General features: G+C 36.6%; 1 protein-coding gene across 12 annotated transcripts in view; it reads left to right on the top strand.

Annotated features, from left to right (window-relative positions):
* Nucleotides 1-17,967, top strand: part of LOC136856058 (nucleoside hydrolase-like) — a 229,068-nt gene that overhangs the window by 50,271 nt on the left and 160,830 nt on the right. For all 12 annotated transcript variants that reach the window (XM_067133647.1, XM_067133699.1, XM_067133666.1 and 9 more), the window contains 4 exons: nt 2,087-2,203; nt 4,532-4,671; nt 6,437-6,602; nt 11,460-11,539. In XM_067133647.1, coding sequence (XP_066989748.1) covers nt 2,087-2,203; nt 4,532-4,671; nt 6,437-6,602; nt 11,460-11,539 — 503 coding nt within the window. The remainder of the gene's footprint in view (nt 1-2,086; nt 2,204-4,531; nt 4,672-6,436; nt 6,603-11,459; nt 11,540-17,967) is intronic.

The following is a 17,967-nucleotide window of genomic DNA, read 5'->3' as shown; positions in this document are numbered from 1 at the left end:
TCCGTTCTGATGGCATGACGACCAAAAATCTCAGATAATCATAAAACGCCGATTTTCAGTTGTTGGCGCCAATACCCAATTATTGGCGCCGATTAGTGGAAATCTGATTTTCATCGCCGAAAAAAGCCAATTTTCATCGCTAGACAAGCCTCATAAAACCGGATGGCAGATAACCTGGAACTGCTTGTATAGTTTATTCTGCAAGTGAAATGTTTTATTGAAATTTTGTTGTTTTTTTCATTAAAAGATATGCATATTGAGAGAGAGAGAGAGAGAGAAATTGAACTGGGGTGTTTTATGTATATTGGTAAGCTGTTTTGTGATTTTGTGTGATTTTAATTTAGCATTTTATATATATTTTTGCTGTTTACATTAATATTAATATTTGAAAATTAGTAAATAATTTTTTATCATAAAAAAATGTATCTAGTCATGAAAATAAAATTTTAGGCTAGAAAATCTCATTTTACTACAAAAATAAAAATAATTAATACTGCAAAATTCTGCGATATAGCAAAAAATCTGTGATACAAATTTAGATACAGTATATTAAATTAAAAAATCTGAGATGCAGTGAGACCATGGTCAGTGAACTGCGATATGGCGAGGGACAACTGTATTACTATACACATTATTCGCAGAAAATTTGCCTATTCGCGGTATTTTTCTTAGAGAAATATTGACTAATTATTGTATTTTCATATAATTTTCATGATTAAATGCATTTTTTGTGATAAAACTATTAAAATACTCAGGTATAAGCATTTTTAGATGGGTTGTTTGGTGTTTGAGCTATCAAAATACACAGTTATAAGTGTTTTTAGAGGGTTATCAAGTATTTAGTTATTTGTGGGGGGGAGGGGGGGGGGTTGTGGTACACATACTCTGCGAATACCAGGGATTGACTGTACTATACTTAATAAGTTTTTCTGTGTTACTTTCAAAAACATTCATCTTGCTGATTTATTTTCATTTTCTTTGATAGTATAACTTAACTGGAATCAGAAGATTTGCCTGGTTGCTATTCAGTTACATCCCTTCCACACTTGTTTCAATTTTCTGGTGATGGCTAAATGTTTGAACATGGTCTAGTGTTTATCTTTTTTCGTGCATTGCAAGCATCTTTATCTTTAAAATTTTCTTTACCATTCATTTATTTTTTCAGATCAAACTTCAACTTTTGTTTTTATTCCATTACCAGTTTACTTGGGTAACCTATTAACCTTCTTTTATTACCTAAATTGCTCCACTAAATAATATTAAATGTTACTTTAAGTCAAAGTATAATTTTATTAGAAAGATTACCAAGTCTCTACTATGATAAACTCTTTACAGGTTTCCCTTACCAGGCATTTGTTTGTATAATTTCTGTTGCCTTGTGAGATATATACTTAAATTCATTTGGTATACAGTAAAGCCCCGTATTCGCAGGGGATGCGTACCGCACCCCCCCCACGAACAGCTAAAATCCACGAATACTTAAAACCCCTCTAAAAACACTTAGAACTGCCTATTTGGATAGTTTAAACACAAACCCTCTAAAAATGCTTATACCTGAGTATTGTAAAAGTTTTATCACAAAAAGTGCATTTAGTCATGAAAATGATATGAAAATACAGTAATTAGTGAATATTTCTCAGTGAAAAATACCGCAAATGGGCGAATTTTCCATGAATAATGGGTAGATACATTCCACAGAGAAATCCGCGAATCGTGAGAACGTAAATACAGGGGGTTTACTGTAATGCAAAAAACCTTGAATATAGTTGGTTATATGACTTTCAAAGATTACTTATTGTATTCAGATTTTATGGTGTCATTTAGGAATTCTGTATGTGTTTTGCTAGTTTCTGAATTTTTCATGACCTTTATGTTACCATTTGATGATATTTCAAGAAATGTATAAAGAAATTATTTGAGCTTTGTTATAAATTTTCCTTATGTTTAGTGTTGTTGGGTATATTAATATGCTGTATGACTTCTGATTGAATGTTTGCATATATTTTGGACTTTTACTGTATTTTCCATGCATTATTAATAATTACTAGAATATGTGTTTATTTTCCAAACATTGTCTTTGTGACAGGTAAAGTGATATTAACAGCACTTGGGCCTCTTACCAACATAGCACTTGCCATAAGACTTGACAGCACGTTTCTATCACACTTAGCAGATATCTATGTGATGGGTGGAAATACTTCAGGTATGTGCATGTGAAGTGGATTTTTATGATGCTCTTAGTTTGTTTATGTTAGTTTTGTCGGTCTTTTTCTGTGTATTTCTCGCTCAGATATTTAGAGTATTCATAGTGTTAATGAATGCAATCAGGAAATTGTTATAAATAAAGTACAATCACTTGTACAAAAATATGCAGTAAAATTCTTTAATTAAATGATGTTAATTGTTTATACAAACCCATCTGTCAGACTTTTCCTTCAGACTGGGTACAATGCAGTCCATTGGGCAGCTTATTACTATTATAAAGGAAAATTGCAATAATTGCAATTTGATTGCAGTTTACCGTATCCTATCCTGTGGTCAGCAGCTCCCTCAGACACATTACAAAGAAATAGAACTCTCCCTTGGGTGTGCATGCATCCCTGAAGATCAATGCCCTTATTGGTGGTTCTGAACCAACTCTGGCAGTTCAAGACTACTGGATCCAGAAAAGAAAAAACAAGTGCAATTACACAGCCAAGGTGGTTTATTATGAACATTGGTAGAGCTATCAAGAACAGACAGACAGCACACAAACTATATCAAAGTTACAGCCATCACAGGAGATAGAATTGGTGCATGAAAATGAGTGTAGGAAGTAGACAGCATAATTAGGAAGGCAAAGTTAGAAGACAAAAAAAAGTATTGCATATAGAGTAAGAGAAATTCTAAAAGGAATTTTTTGTTCATGGTAACAATGGAAAACCAATCAAGAGCACCATAGGACTCTCAGAAGACACCTCAGACATTCCTAGTGCCCCAGTAACAAACCAAGGAAATTGGTGTCAAGGAAAGTAGAGCTAACAAAGGAAATACTCCTAATGAAAATAGGCAAGTTGGACCAAAACAATCCCAAGGTCCTGATGGATTGAACACAAGGGTAATCAGAGAAGCTGAAGAAAAGTTGACTTGCTACTTTGACTTATACAGAACATTCTTGGAGCCAAGAACAACAGATTTGTCATCGAGAGTAAGACCAAAGGGTCATTATTGCTATTGTTGATTTCAGTGAGTCAAAGGTTTTGTTATCATACCATACAAGCCACACACTACATGTTGTTCATGTAGACATAACTAACTACAATACTGTATAAGTGAAAGGGCCTGCTGTATGTTTTGCCATGTACAGAACCTAAGAGGCATCAATGCTCTCCAAAATTAAGCTGTGGAAATGGGAGTCAAGTTGGCAAGAGAGTGACATAAACCACCACTAGAGGCACTGATGAACATGGATGCATGCCCAAGAGTGCTTTTAGTATTTTTCATTTGCTTTGGAGCATTCCTGATCAGAAGAATATCCTTTCAACCCCCTCCCTTGTAATTTTCATTCAAATCTATCTTATACAACTTCAGAAAACCCACCCTGAAAACAAATCCGTTTCTCCCATAAGCATACTGAAGGACTTCATACTATGGAGCGATAAGGAAATTTCATCTGTATTGAATATCAAAGTAAATTATGTGCTTTATTAAGAAATTGCAGCTGCAAAGAAGGCTACAAAAGTTTTTAATTTAATAATCACAAATGAAAGTTTTCCTTTGATGATCCATTTATGAAACATACTTAATGTTTATTCATTCCACGCTGAACCTCTTGTTGCTATCATTAATCTGTAGCCCCCTTCCCTTGTATTGCATTAATCTGTTTCCCCTTCCCTTGTATTGCATTAATCTGTAGCCCCTTCCCTCGTATTGCATTAATCTGTGGCCCCTTCCCTTGTAGTGCATAATCTGTAGCCCCTTCCCTTGTATTGCATTAATCTGTAACCCCTTCCCTTGTATTGCATTAATCTGTAGCCCCTTCCCTTGTATTGCATTAATCTGTAGCCCCTTCCCTTGTATTGCATTAATCTGTAGCCCCTTCCCTTGTATTGCAATGTTAGTTTTGAAGAGTTGTGGACTGTGAATTGTAAACTGATAGGTTTATGTTATCACGAAGGCATATTAAATAAGCTTTTCTCAAAGAATGAAAAAAATTTTAGCTGGTTAAGATACCAATTTTGGCCTTCATTTAGAAGTGAATACTTCCTGTGCAAAAAGCAGCATTTGTATTGACTTGACTTTTTAGAAATAATTCAAGTTTTTAGTTGGAACTGTATGGTATTTGTTTATGTACATGTTATGAGCCTTGTTTAATCCAAGCTTCAGGAACAGTAAAATTAAAATGCATAAATCTTTGATGAATTCTTTTAGAGGACATTCAATCTGATGTACAGTATAAATTTTTCCCCTTAATATTTTCACCAATTCTAATTTAACATAGATCCCTCTTACTTCATACTAAGCCATAATGACTCTTCTGATATGATTCCAGGTGAAGGAAATATCACTATGTCAGGTGAATTTAATTTTACTTGTGATCCAGAGGCTGCAAAAGTTGTCCTTGAAGAAGTCTCAAAGCCTATCTATCTCGCACCATGGGAGATATGCCTCTACCAGACTGGTTTACCTTATGTGCGTATTTTTTATATGAAAAAGTGATTAATGATTTTCTACAGTTGGAGTAGTTATTGTTTACTGTTTCAGTATTCAGTAATTGGACAATAAAGTATTATAGTGCTTGGAATATATACTCTAAAAATTAATGACACTCTGTGATACTGTATTTTAAAACTGTTGTTTCCAATGTTTCAATACCTATAATTCAAAACACTTGAAAGCCAACATCAGGTTTAAGAATGAACAATTACACAAAAATGCCTTTTGGCAAATTGTGAATAACCACATTACAGTAAACCCCCCAGATTCACATTCTCACAATTCATGGAGTGATCAGTTCATGAAATTTTCTGTGGAACCTATCTATAAATTACTCAGAGGAAAACTTGCCTGTTCACAGATTTGTTTGTAGAATAATATTCTGTATTTCCATATTATTTTTGTGACTAAATACTGTGCTGTACCTACATATACACTTTATGATAAAATAATGATTTACAATACAGATTTTCAGATATTAATATTAAGTTTAACAAGATTAAATAATAACATTAAATAATAAAAATCATAACTCTCTCTCTCTCTCTCTCTCTCTCTCTCTCTCTCTCTCTCTCTCTCTCTCTCTCTCTCTCTCTCTCTCTCTTACTGAGATGAGAGAATTTTTATGCATGTGTAATATGTATGTTTATTTTTTTTGTATGATAAATAAATGATTTACTAATTTTCAAATATTAATATTATTGTACTAAACACAGCAGAATATCAATTCATTAAAGAAAATATATTGAATTAGTAAGATTTTAGTTCAATATAAGTTCTTTCCCTCATCTTTTTCCTAAAGCTTTGGAGCAGGGGGCAGTTTGTAACCTGTCAAATATGTCAGATATCTTGACATATTGACTGCAAGGGTAGAACTGTGAAAGATACTAAAATATCTCTCTCTCTCTCTCTCTCTCTCTCTCTCTCTCTCTCTCTCTCTCTCTCTCTCTCTCTCTCTCTCTCTCTCTCTCTCTCTCTCTCATCTAATCCAAATTGTTTTCTCTCTCTCTCTCTCTCTCCGAGATAGACTTTTTATGCATATGTAACACATGTTTATTTGTTTTGTATAATGTGGTTTTATAGATAAATTTGATATTACTTTGATATTAATTTTGTTATATTTTCCAAGCTATAATTACAACTTTTTGTATTTGTATTGCAAATTATTAAAAATTTTAAACAAATACATATTTCCAGTCTTTTCACGGATTCTTCAAGGGTTGGGGGGGGCGCATTGCAAGTGCCTGTCAATTAACTTGACATTGACCAGAAGGGGTGGTAATGTTGCCCACAGCTGGTCTTACGGACTCTGAAAAATCTCTCTCTCTCTCTCTCTCTCAAAGGATACTCAGATTGTGAGAGATGGACAGATAGATCTGTTGTTGGCTGGAAGTATTACAAGTACGTACTTATATGTTTTTAAGGGTAAAATGTTCAAGATGACTTTGAAATGATATTAATAGCATCATTTCAAAGATTAATACAGTAATAGAATAATAGTTTGAGGTATATTTGATGTAGGATGCTAGTTTAAAGTATACATTTGGTACTTGAACTTTCAAGACAGGCAGTTTTAAGTGTTTTTAGAGGGGGATGTTAACTATTCACGGATTTTAACTATTCGTGGGGGGTTGTGGTACGCATCCCTCATGAATACGGGTGGTTTACTGTATTCTTAAATGGTCAAAAGAAATTTACACAAAGTATTATATTACCTTTTTAAAGTTTTGAAAATACACAGGCAGTGCGACTAGAAATGGGAAGTGTAAACACCCCAGAAGCAGCGCTAATGAATGTCATTGAAGCTAGAGTTAATTCCAGAAGACAGTTTACAAAGTGGATTACATGCGACCAGTTGGCTATGGCTTGGATGCTGGACAATGTGACAAAACCTGAAAATTGGAATGGTAAGTGAAATTTGGCAAAGCTATTTCTTCCAAATTTGTCATCTTTGATGGACATTGTCATGGACACTTTATAAAAGGGCTTATGGGTTCAATTTTGGTTCTGCCTAGGTATCTTGGCGAACCATACCTGACTCAGTCAGACCACTAGTGATAAAGACGTGAGTTTTAAACTTTTCCTTGCCACTCTGGTTTCATTAATTTTATTTTAATAAATTAAAAAAAAATTAGATTATACATTTATTATGTATAAATAATTGTATATTTAATGATAAATATATTGGAAGTTTCAGTAGAAACAACCTGCATTTGGTGTAGAATGAAAAAATAACTAATACTAGTATTGTTTAATTTAGTGAGTTCATGGGTTTACAGTTGATCATTATTTTAATATCAGTTGTGATTTAGTTTTTGTAGGAAATATATTTTTATTGCCATTGTTACAATTTACAAAAACATGACAAACAAATCAGGCAATGGTTTTACCTAACCATATTTTTAAATTCATTCGTTCTGATGTTCTTGTGTATTTTTGTCATCAGTCACACACAGATTTAGGGTCTTATGTACAGTACAGTAATATTAAACTGCAGCAAATATAAAGCTACAGTATTTATGAATTTTCACCTCATTACCAAAACTCTTTCTCTGTGGTGCTTATCCCTTATGATAATTTTTGTAGTAATTAAAGTACCAAACTGTATACAGTACATATACATTTAAACTGCAAGCTTCATCTTTTAGTTGTCTCTTTTGAGGAGAATTTGGTAACATGCTAATCAGTCTAGTTATATCTCTTGCCCAGTCGAAATCTGATATTCTGGAAAGGGACCACCATCAGTATTGACCCTTCAGAGAGATGACTTATGAGTGGTTATCCTGGAAGGTGCATTTGTTACCTTTTCCATAGGATGCCATTTGTTTTTATTTTTATAGCACCAAAAACTTTTCATTTTAAAACCAATAGTCATGTTGTCTAATATCTCTGGTGTAACTAAGGACTCCCTCTTCTCCCCTGACACTGACTACTCTTATGCAGATCACAGTGCAAGTGTTAGTAGTCAGGGTTAAGCAATAGATGAAGGTTCGTAATCCTGCTTTCCCTACGCTAAAAGGATATGAATTCCAGGGACTCCAGTTTCCCCTTTATCTCTTTAGTCGTGGTTACTAGTTCTCATTTCCTTCGGCAGGGGAATTATTTTAGGGTAACTTCTACTTTTCATCTCTCCCAGTGCAGAATGGTGCAACAAAGGTATGGGGCTAGCCTGCCAGATCTGCCCCCTAAGGGAAATATGGCCTGCTTCCTGTAACCAGATCTCCCCTACTACATACTCCCCCAGTTTCTCAGATGATTGTTAGGAGAATTTAGGTGACCCTTTGCAAGCATGGTTGATGGAAGTACTGTCAATCAAGTTTGTCTTTTCTGTTAGTATGCTGCAGGAAGCATGGTTTTCCAGTACTCCTGAACATTGTTGATTGATAGTATTACCTTCCTGGATTTGTTCTTGATAGATAAATACCTCTCATCTTTTGGAATCTTTTAGATTCTCATAGGAGATTTATCATGTAGGACTGTCTTCCCGACTATATTTTTGTCATATGGAATGAGCTCAACACTCTTCCCAGTCGTCTGAGTGTGTCCAATCACTCTCTTGCCCTTTCTCAGATGTTCCTAGAAAATCTACTGTGAGAGTGCATGGATGATTTTTTCTAGACTGTCCATTTAGCTGTGTTATCTCAATACAGAGTGACAGTCTGCTTTATCCCTCCATCTGCTAGTTCCACAGCTGATGCCTGGCTCTTCCTTACTTATGTCAGTTGTGAGGGAATATGCTGTTCCTTCCCTTTGGACCTGGCTTATAATGAGTATAACTTTGTACCTCTTCTCTTGGTCATCTCTAAATCAAAGAGAAGGGGCAGGCATAGTGCCTTACTATTCATCCTGTAATGCTGATAATTAATCCTACTGGCCTGGATTACTTGGAAAAAAATTTTTCCTGAGCTTTTTTGAGAGTTATGTTTGATGTTGTGAACCTGACTCTAGCACAGGACCTTATAAGCTTTTCACTTTGTTCAAGCCAGGTTGTATGGGTGGTTACAAGAGTCAACCTTCCATGCCTGAATGTGACCAGGAATTTGGCGTTTCCTGGTTGTAATGGATTGTCCCACCAGAGTACTGCCATCAGATATAGATTGTAAGAGAAAGCAGAGGTTCACAACCTCATGTACTCCAGATTCTTTTTGAACAGTGCCAGTCAGTTCTGTGAGACTGCAGCTTCCACCTGAGAAATCTTTCATATAAATATGAACGTTTGTATTCATAATGGAAGAAATAGCAATTCTTTAAAGCAAATTAAATTTTTCCTTGATCTACAACCTGAGCTATTCACAGGGCAGTCCAACCTCTTAAAACTGGCACCCTTGGGACCAGGCCACTGCTGGACCACAGAAAATCCCGGATGATAGAAATCACCCCGAAAAAAACCCATGTGTAAACAGTCTTGCTAGCTCATTCCATATATAGTAATGTTATCAAAAGTAGAACAAAGCTTGTGAATAGTCACTGTAATTTGCTAGATTTAGTTCGTTGGCAAAATTCTGGCCCACTCCATAAGTATCTCTCCCCAGAAATGCTTACACTTTGGTTATGTTGGAGCTTAAACCTCTTTATAAGTGCACTGTCAAACTCTGATCTTGCATCCTTCATTGTTTTTTAGCACTTCAAACTTTTCTAGCTTTCATTTCCAGCCAAAACCTAAAAATCTGCTGTTTTTGTTTCTTAAAACTTGCATGTGTGTGTGTGTGTATGTTAGAGAGAATTATTGGTCCGGTTAGGTTGTTACACCGACAGATTTAGTAAAACTGTTGTTTTAGATATGGTATGCAGTTATATTTCAAGTATTATTGTCATATTATCGTACAATAATTTGTGAACATAGCAAACATGCCATTTGCATTCTGCTAATGTTTACATTTTCTTTAAATCATCAGCTGATTGTGACATCATCACGACGCCATTATTTTTGAAATAAAACGCATTTCAGAGATTCGTTTTATAGGTAAATTATCAAAGGAGAGTATAAAAATACGACTTTATTTATAAATGCAGTAAATTAAATGAACTAAAGCTGTTATTTTGCCAGTATCGGATGTTGCTTTTGGCTCTTCCAAAACTTTTTGTAGCCTGCACATTATCCGTTTCTTTTGCCACAGTTATAATGGTAAATTTAGTGGCATACTTTCTTAACAATTTCCTTTCCATTGAGTGAAGGATGAATAAAGATTTATTTTATTCTTACGTATGGAAGTCACTGTTGGAAATTAGCAAATTTTTAACAAGTTGACAACTGCAACGCAACTCTTAATAAATGTGGTAGTTATGGTAACTGACATCGGCAAACGGCTGTTTCTCGATTCGAGTGTTTATGTCAGTACTTGCTGTTGTTTATGCCAGTGTCTTGCACTCAGTAGTAAGTGGTTATTAATTATAAGAATTAGTGATGAATTCTTAGACAAGTCACAATGAAATTTGGCTTCTAGACCTATTTATTAGTTCAAAGCTAACCCAGATATAATGTGCATTATCAGTGGTATCTTCCGAAACCGAGACAGGCATAGAAAGCCTAAGTTAAATATATCTTAGTTTTACCAGACCACTGAGCTGATTAACAGCTCTCCTAGGGCTGGCCCGAAGGATTAGACTTATTTTACGTGGCTAAGAACCAATTGTTTACTTAGCAACAGGACCTACAGCTTATTGTGGAATCCAAACCACATTATAGCGAGAAGTGAATTTCTATCACCAGAAATAAATTCCTCTAACTCTTCATCAGCCGGTCTGGGGAATTGAACTCCGGCCCATCGAGTGGCAGTCTGAAGCTCAACTGACTCAGCCAACGAAGGGCTAATAGCATACCTAATTTACTGAAAATACATCTCGCACTGTGCATGATGTATATGTTGAAATCATGTTTTTGGACAAAATTTTAATGATCACATGATGCACGAGATCGGCATATACATTATTATATTTGTTAATTACAGTTCTTTTGTATCCTGTATACTGTATATTTTAGTTTCACAGAATGTGTTTGTTGGAAATAAACTGTGCTTTTGTATTTACGGAGCGAGCTTCAGTTCCAAAATCTGTAAAAATCCAAAAACTGAAATGTGACGCCACCCTTGTAGCCACTCAAGAAGTAATGACAGTTGATTAAAAGTCCTGGGTCATGAGTTCCCGGACCACGGGATGCCAGATTTTTTAGGTCGGGCTGTATATATATTCAGTTCAATCTGATTACCCCCATACAGTATTTGTCCCAGTAGCTAAAGGAAAAAGGAAAAGTTCAGGCAGTTGAGTGGCCCCTTCCTGAATGATATTTATATGCAAATACTTTAAAGTTTCTACATGTAGGAGAATGCAATTTACTTTGGAAAATTGGTGGTATGAACTTAATTGAAGTAATATTTTAGTATTATAAATTTGTGTTTCATTGTCAATGAACCCTATTTTTAGACTCAGATGGGATGTCCAAAGGGGGAAGAAACCAAAGGGAATGGATAAGTAAAAGGTAAAAAGAAAAAAAATATGGGGCTGAAGGGATGATGTCAAGAACCATTAGCACCATCTGCAGCTTGCCATGCTGAGTACACTGTAGCTGGCACCCCTGTTATGGGAAATATTCAGTACAGAAGTAAGCAGTTGATATTTTATGAAAATGAGGTGTCTATGGTACTTTACTGATTTGCAAATTGCATAAAAACCCCATTCATCAACTCTGCTTTAATGTACTAGTACTGTACGTTGAATGTAACATTTACAACAGTGCTGCCATTTTATCGTGTGGAATTTTTTTCCAGGAGAAGCTGAAAGCAAGAACTGTGATCCTAATATCCTTGCTTTGTCCACCAAAACGTGTTATGCAGCAGTTGAACTACAAGTAAGTTTTTATCTTTGTGTCCTGTGTGGGTAAAGGTATTAAGGAACCCTCATGAAATATTGTTTAAAACTTTGACTTTCCAGTAATTTATTTTATGATTTTATATTAGTGTAACTAAAACTGCTTTGTTTTTTGTTTTAATCAGTTGAGAATTGCATGTACAGTGCTGTTTGTCTTCATTATTTCATATATGCTTCACTATTTTGTAATAATGGCCCTTGTGTTAAGAGAATGATCTAATTAGTGGACATTGTCTGATATCAGTCAAGTTTATGTTTGGAAAGATAACACATATACTTAATAATTTGGTAAAGGGTATATCGTTATTAGCTGCACAGAACAGTATGTCTGGAAGAGATAATACTAACTAATGTTTATGGAGGAGGGAGATGTGAGGGTCTGATTTTTAGTATTTTTCCTAGTGTGAATACAAAGCTTTATTATTTGTATAGGAGTGTCTTTGGCAACAGATAGATTGGTCGTTGTTAACAAGGTAGTTAAGAGGAAGGAGGATGGTAAGTATGGGGAGTAAGTATCCACTCACTTGTCTGTAGGCCCTCACTTTTTCTTTGGCAACTGTTGAGTCAAGGCATCTGTACACATGTGGAACTTGACCTGTTACTGTGGAAGCTGTTTACTTGGGATGAATCTTACCAATTGTTAAAGTTAGCATATATCTCCGCACCAATAGGTAAGTCGGCATTCAAACAAAAGATCGAATGGCTGCCTGGGTGACTGTCTAGTTTATTTGTTCTCCACCAGGTGTTTCGAATGTTTTAGCTTTTGCCAAAATTCTCCTTGCTGCCATTGTGTATAGGTGCTTGGTATTTTTCATGGCTGTTTGTTGCCACCTCAGTACTGTATATTTATTTTTCCAAGGTTGCCTCCACTGGAATCAAGGAAAAGAGCATCAGGTTCTCTTGGAATGATTAGTGTGTTAGCAGGATGCTGATTAATTAGGAGATACACACTGTTTTTGCCGGCTACAATGGTTAAAGTGATATCTTGAGAATAGATATGAAGTAGCAGGGATTTTTGAAGGACTTTATGCTTGAGTTCATTAGTGTAGGAAGAGAGGGGGAGCAGGTAGATTGCAAAAGCAATTACTGTAGTTATGACAAGTTGATAAAGGTCAGGTTATCAACCTGTCATTTCTCCTTCTCCAGGTCCTTCATCTGTAGTTATCCATACTCAGTCTAGGCTTTTCCGTTGCTAATGCTTTGGTTAGTACTGAGGCTTCCTGTTAAGCTCCGCCTTCCGCTCCCCTTTCGGTTCAGGAAAAGCGTATTGAGTGTCAGTTGAAAGTTTTCCTTGCCTAACCCGTCCAAAAATGCTTCAATTATGCGATCCACCTACCTGTTCACGTTGTTCTTCTTTTATTATACAATCCAGCTTTCGACTACAAAAACCACAAAACAGACTGACAAACCAAAATTGTCATCCTAACCATAAGAGAGCTCTGTCTACTGCACTACACTATTCAACACTCCCACCAGCGTTTGTTCACATTTTGCTCCCTCCCGCCATTTTCAACCTATGACATCATAACAAGAACAGATACTTTTTAAACATAAAGAATGCTTTGCTACAAAAACATCTTTTTTGTATATTTTGTAATGCCCATACCATTTCACAAACGCAGAAAATAAAAATAAAATAATGATTAACTTATAAAACTAACGTATAATCATCGGTGCCCTCACTCGTCAGAAGTCCGAACCTAGGACTGCCCTGCAACAGTTGGATTCTGAGGAAGAATTCTGCTGCAAGGGAACCAGGTTGGTTCTTCAGGTGATGTGGTTCTGTGCCCTCCGTCACTTGCCTCCATTTTTCACGCTCATTGTCTTGTATAATGCGTTAGCCGGAAGATCGTATTGGTAAATGTTAATCCTCGCTACGTATGTGACCTCTGCTGTCAGCGGCACCTATTATGAGGTTGTTAGCACCCATAGAACTAACTGTACAGTAAACCCCCTTATTCACGCTAATAGCTAAAGTCCGCAAATACTTAAAACCCCTCTAAAAACACTTAGAACTGCCTATTTGGATAGTTCAAACACAAAATACCCTCTAAAAATGCTTATATCTGAGTATTTTAATGGTTTTATCACAAAAAGTGCATTTAGTCATGAAAATACAGTAATTAGTGAATATTTCTCAGTGAAAAATACCGTGAATGGGAAATTTTCCGTGAATAATGTGTATATATGTTCCATAGAGAAATCCATGAATAGGTGAGTCCTCGAATCGTGAGAACGCGAATAGGGGGCGTTTACTGTATAGGTATAGACAGTTTCTATTAAAAATAATGTCTGTAGCAAGTTTTACTTATTCTGATGTTATGTCGACTCAGTCGATTGTTTAACCAATCTCTCATCTTTTGCTCATTCTCAAACCTTTCGATTGTTTAACCAATCTCTCATCTTTTGCTCATTCTCAAACCTTGTCTGCTAGCCTGTTCCTCTTTCTCAGTCAAAATGCACTTTTTCGTTCTTTGCATGCTTTTCTTTGGCTGTCAGCAAATCTCTTCTGCCTTGATTAATGTTTCTCTTTCCAAATCTACCATAGTTACAGTATCTTCTGTTGTTTCGAGTTACATAGCTTTCAAAGGATGTGTCGTATAGGAGTACTCTCAATTATGTTGACTTGCTTTCGGATGAGGCAGGAAAGTAGTTGTAACTCCTCTTTCCCCCGCCTCCCAACATTTCCCATTTTCTTTTGGCGCCACATTTTCTTTCACTTAGCTGACGCGTATGGACTCAGCTGAGTCACTTCAGACTGGATCCCTTTCATCGAGTCGTGGATGCGATGCATTACTTGGCTGCTGTTGCCAGGCGTTGCTTCTTGTCACCAGCTGTCTCCTCCTGTTGTCCTCTGGTGGAAGAGGAGTTAGAATCAGAGGATTTCCTTCAGTTTGATCAATGTTCACTTGAGCGTTGCGTTTCAGTGTATCCTCATTTAATTGAGGAAAGAGACCACATAGAGAATAGGTCTTGCTTGTTCTTGAGTATTTCAGTGCCCTTTAAGTATTTGAAGAAGAGAACCCAAGCTTTCTCCTTCAATTAGAGCCCATTTCATAACTTTTCTTGTACTTTGGCCACAAGCTCCCTTCAGGTCTGCCGGGGCTTGTCTTTTGGTTTTTTATGAAGCCACAGAGTCCTCTTGGGATACAGCAGCTTAATCAGTGCTTGAACTGTCTTCGGTAGAAGGTTTGGTTTCATTTCTCTTAACTGTGAAGAGGTGAACTTGAGATTGACAAGTGCTTTGGACATGCTGAACAGAGTCTCAGTTGAGATTGATGTTTTTATCTTTTATTGGACTATTGCTCAGTATTTTGCCTCTTCTCTGCATCAGCTTAGAGAAGTTGAGGCACTAGTGTGTTTTTGGCACCAGCCTAGGGAGTTTGTGAAGCCAGCTTTAAGGGTTTTTGGTGCCAGGAGGAGTTTAGTGAGGAAGAGTGTTAGCTTTTAACTCATTTCTGATGCTGCAGGCTAATGTTCTCGTGCTTATACTAACTTGGTTTGGAAGAAGTGAGAACACTTATGCTTCTGTATGCTTATGCTACACAGATTAAGGCGATAAGGGATGATATATTGGTACAAGTCTTGTTTTGTACCTTTCTGGGATAAGTTCAGGTTCTGGTAGATGGCCAGTTGCAAGCCTCCTGGCATGCTTGGAGAGACTTAGGAGCAGAACCTAAGGTGGTGGAGGCAGTGAAGAAGAGTTGTGATTCCTTTTTGGTTACCCTCCACTCTTTTAATCTCTTCTCCAGCAGAAGTCTCATTCTTTAGTAGGAGGTTGTAAAATAGAGAGAATGAAGTGGACTAGGTGGTAATTCACTGGGATTTTACCTCTGACTTTCCTGTCTCCATAAGCAACTGGAGATTGACGGTCATTGTTGGACACATTGAGACTGAATAACTTGAAGTGTCTGTCCTCAGACTTTTTGGCTTTTCCATAAGCACAATCAGATGTTTGGTAGACATGCAGAAAACATTTTTCTCATACCAGTACATCCTCAGTCAAGCAAGTTCCTTTGAGATGTATTTACAGAGGAGGTATTGCTGTTCAAGGCACTTCTGTTTGGGTTTGTGTACAGTGCCTCTATAAATATTCACAGGGAATTTGTTACCCATAGATGGATGGTGTCAACTTTTAGGAGCAAGAGATCTTTTCTACTGAATCACTGGTTCAAGTTAGCCAACTCTGTCAACAGTATTCCAAAGGCCAAGGACCTGTTGCTTCACCTGGCTCAGTCTCTTTGTATTATGATTTTCAGTCGGCTTCCCTAAATCCTCTTCATTCTTGTCTGGTGATGTGGGTATGATACTTGAAATTTGCAGGCTTGTCTGTCAGAAGATGAATAGGCACTTGCTTCTTGAAGAATTTCAGCCCTGAAGGAAGCTTCTTAAGTGGTAAGGGCTTTCTTTGTTAGGAAACATGACTTCACTGGGGATTTTATCAGAATAATCAGGCTCAGTTACAGTACAGTCTCAGCATAAGAGATTATGGCTTACAGCTAATGTTCATTAAATTTGTAAGTAATCCAGGACTATTATTGCTGTCAGGTTCTGTAGGAGGGAATATGTAACCAAGAGTTGACCATTTTATTCTTAAACTTACATCCAGGTTTTGTCTTGCAACATGAAACAAAGATTGTTAACTAGTGCCATTACACTTTCATACAACAAAGAATGATCAACACTACATCTGCTAAAATTTACTAGATGTCAGGGTAGTGGAAAGACCATCAAAGGTGCCTAGCAGGTTTGTCCCTGGTCAGAAACAAAGTCATAGTGGAAAGTTTGCTTCTTTAAGTGAAATGAACACATGATATTGGTTTGATAATTCATTCTGCAGAAGGACACTCCTTTTAATGATTGGGGATTCGGAAAAACAAAACTACCTACAGAGTGGCCATTACATCTGCAAGCTCAACAGTTGCTGTGGGATTAGAGGAGCACTCAAATTTAAACTACTGTCATGCAGATGAACAGGAACAACCAATCGATTACTATTCCTTTGAGGGCCCTCAGGCTTTCATAGTGGATGTGCTTCCTTAAGTTTGGTCTGATTCAGACTCATAGGCCATCCTCCTCCATCTACTCTAAGGAAGTATTGAGCCAATTTCATGTTCAAGAATTGCTCAGTGACTCATAGGGGATATTCCACTGGAGGAAATAGATCCTCTACAGTCACCACAGAAATACTAAGGACATCCTGGAGTTTGAAAATTCTCTTAACCTGTCAAATACCTCCAACAGTTGCAAAAAGAGGAAAGGTGTAAGCATCCAAACTGACTAAACCTGCAGAAAAACCTATTTACTCACCAGTCTGAGGATCTTGGTAGCGGAAGTGGTACTGTATACTGTGAACCTCCTGTTCCAAGTCTTCATCAAGAAGTCTACAATTAGAGCTCATTATAATTTTTACAGAAATTGCTATACTGTACTTGATGATTCTAATACCATTCTGTCATAAGAGTCAGATTCCTTCAGCATAGTTGATCTGCTAACAGGATGATCCTAACTGGGACAAATTAAGAAATCAACACAATATTTTCTGTTTCTGTCCAAAGAATAAGGTGTTGGTTAGACTAAGCATTAAAGAACAAACAATAATGATATCATTACCTGGTTGGTTTAAAGATATTTAGATATTTTCTTTATATAACATCCATGTACGCATACATAGCCTACATGTACGTGTATGTATAAAAAGGGAAAGTTGTTGTCCAAGAATACTGCTACTTACTTTCCTCAGAGGTTCGCACTGTTTTAAGTTCTTTCAGTCTGGTAAGAATTAGGAGAATAGGTGTGAAGCAACTTCTCTGTACCCAATCAAACTCCTTACATTTTTACATTCTCCTGAAGGATTGTTGCGGACCTTCACCGAGGTGGCTAAAAGTAGTAGCAGTCTGGTTTCTAACTTCCCATAAGACTAACTGAAGCTTTGAATTGTCTGAAAAACCACAAGAAACATGCTTGATGACTTCCTCGAACAGGGAGAAACCAAAAACTAGTGGGTTTGGAGACATTTAGTATTGGCCTCCAACTTACGAACCTTTCAAAAAAAAGAAACGAGTGAATATGAAATCCTGCATAAGCTTTCAAAAGTTCTCTATGAATTCCTTATAAGAGAAATTTGACTTCTATGGAGAACAAAAAAAAATTTCTCCCAGGATGAAAGCAAGAAGGAAAAATTATTAGTGACAACACAGATGGGGGGAGCCAGAAAAGCAGTAACATAACCCTCCATGAATACTTTTACCACCTTGGGTTCCTCAAAGGGTTCTCAAAAATTCCACTTGGCCTGTAGACTAGATCCCAGGAAAGGGCATCTGCAAGGAATTAGTCTTGAGATAAACCAGGCAATTCTTAGGAGGTGGACCAGGACCAGGTGTAGGCACTGGGCTCTTCATGGTTGGC

This window comes from Macrobrachium rosenbergii, chromosome 3 (assembly GCF_040412425.1).
Source record: "Macrobrachium rosenbergii isolate ZJJX-2024 chromosome 3, ASM4041242v1, whole genome shotgun sequence".
Lineage (NCBI taxonomy): Eukaryota > Metazoa > Arthropoda > Malacostraca > Decapoda > Palaemonidae > Macrobrachium > Macrobrachium rosenbergii.
The sequence above is the reverse complement of the archived record's forward strand: the minus strand, read 5'-3'. Positions and strand labels throughout refer to the sequence as shown.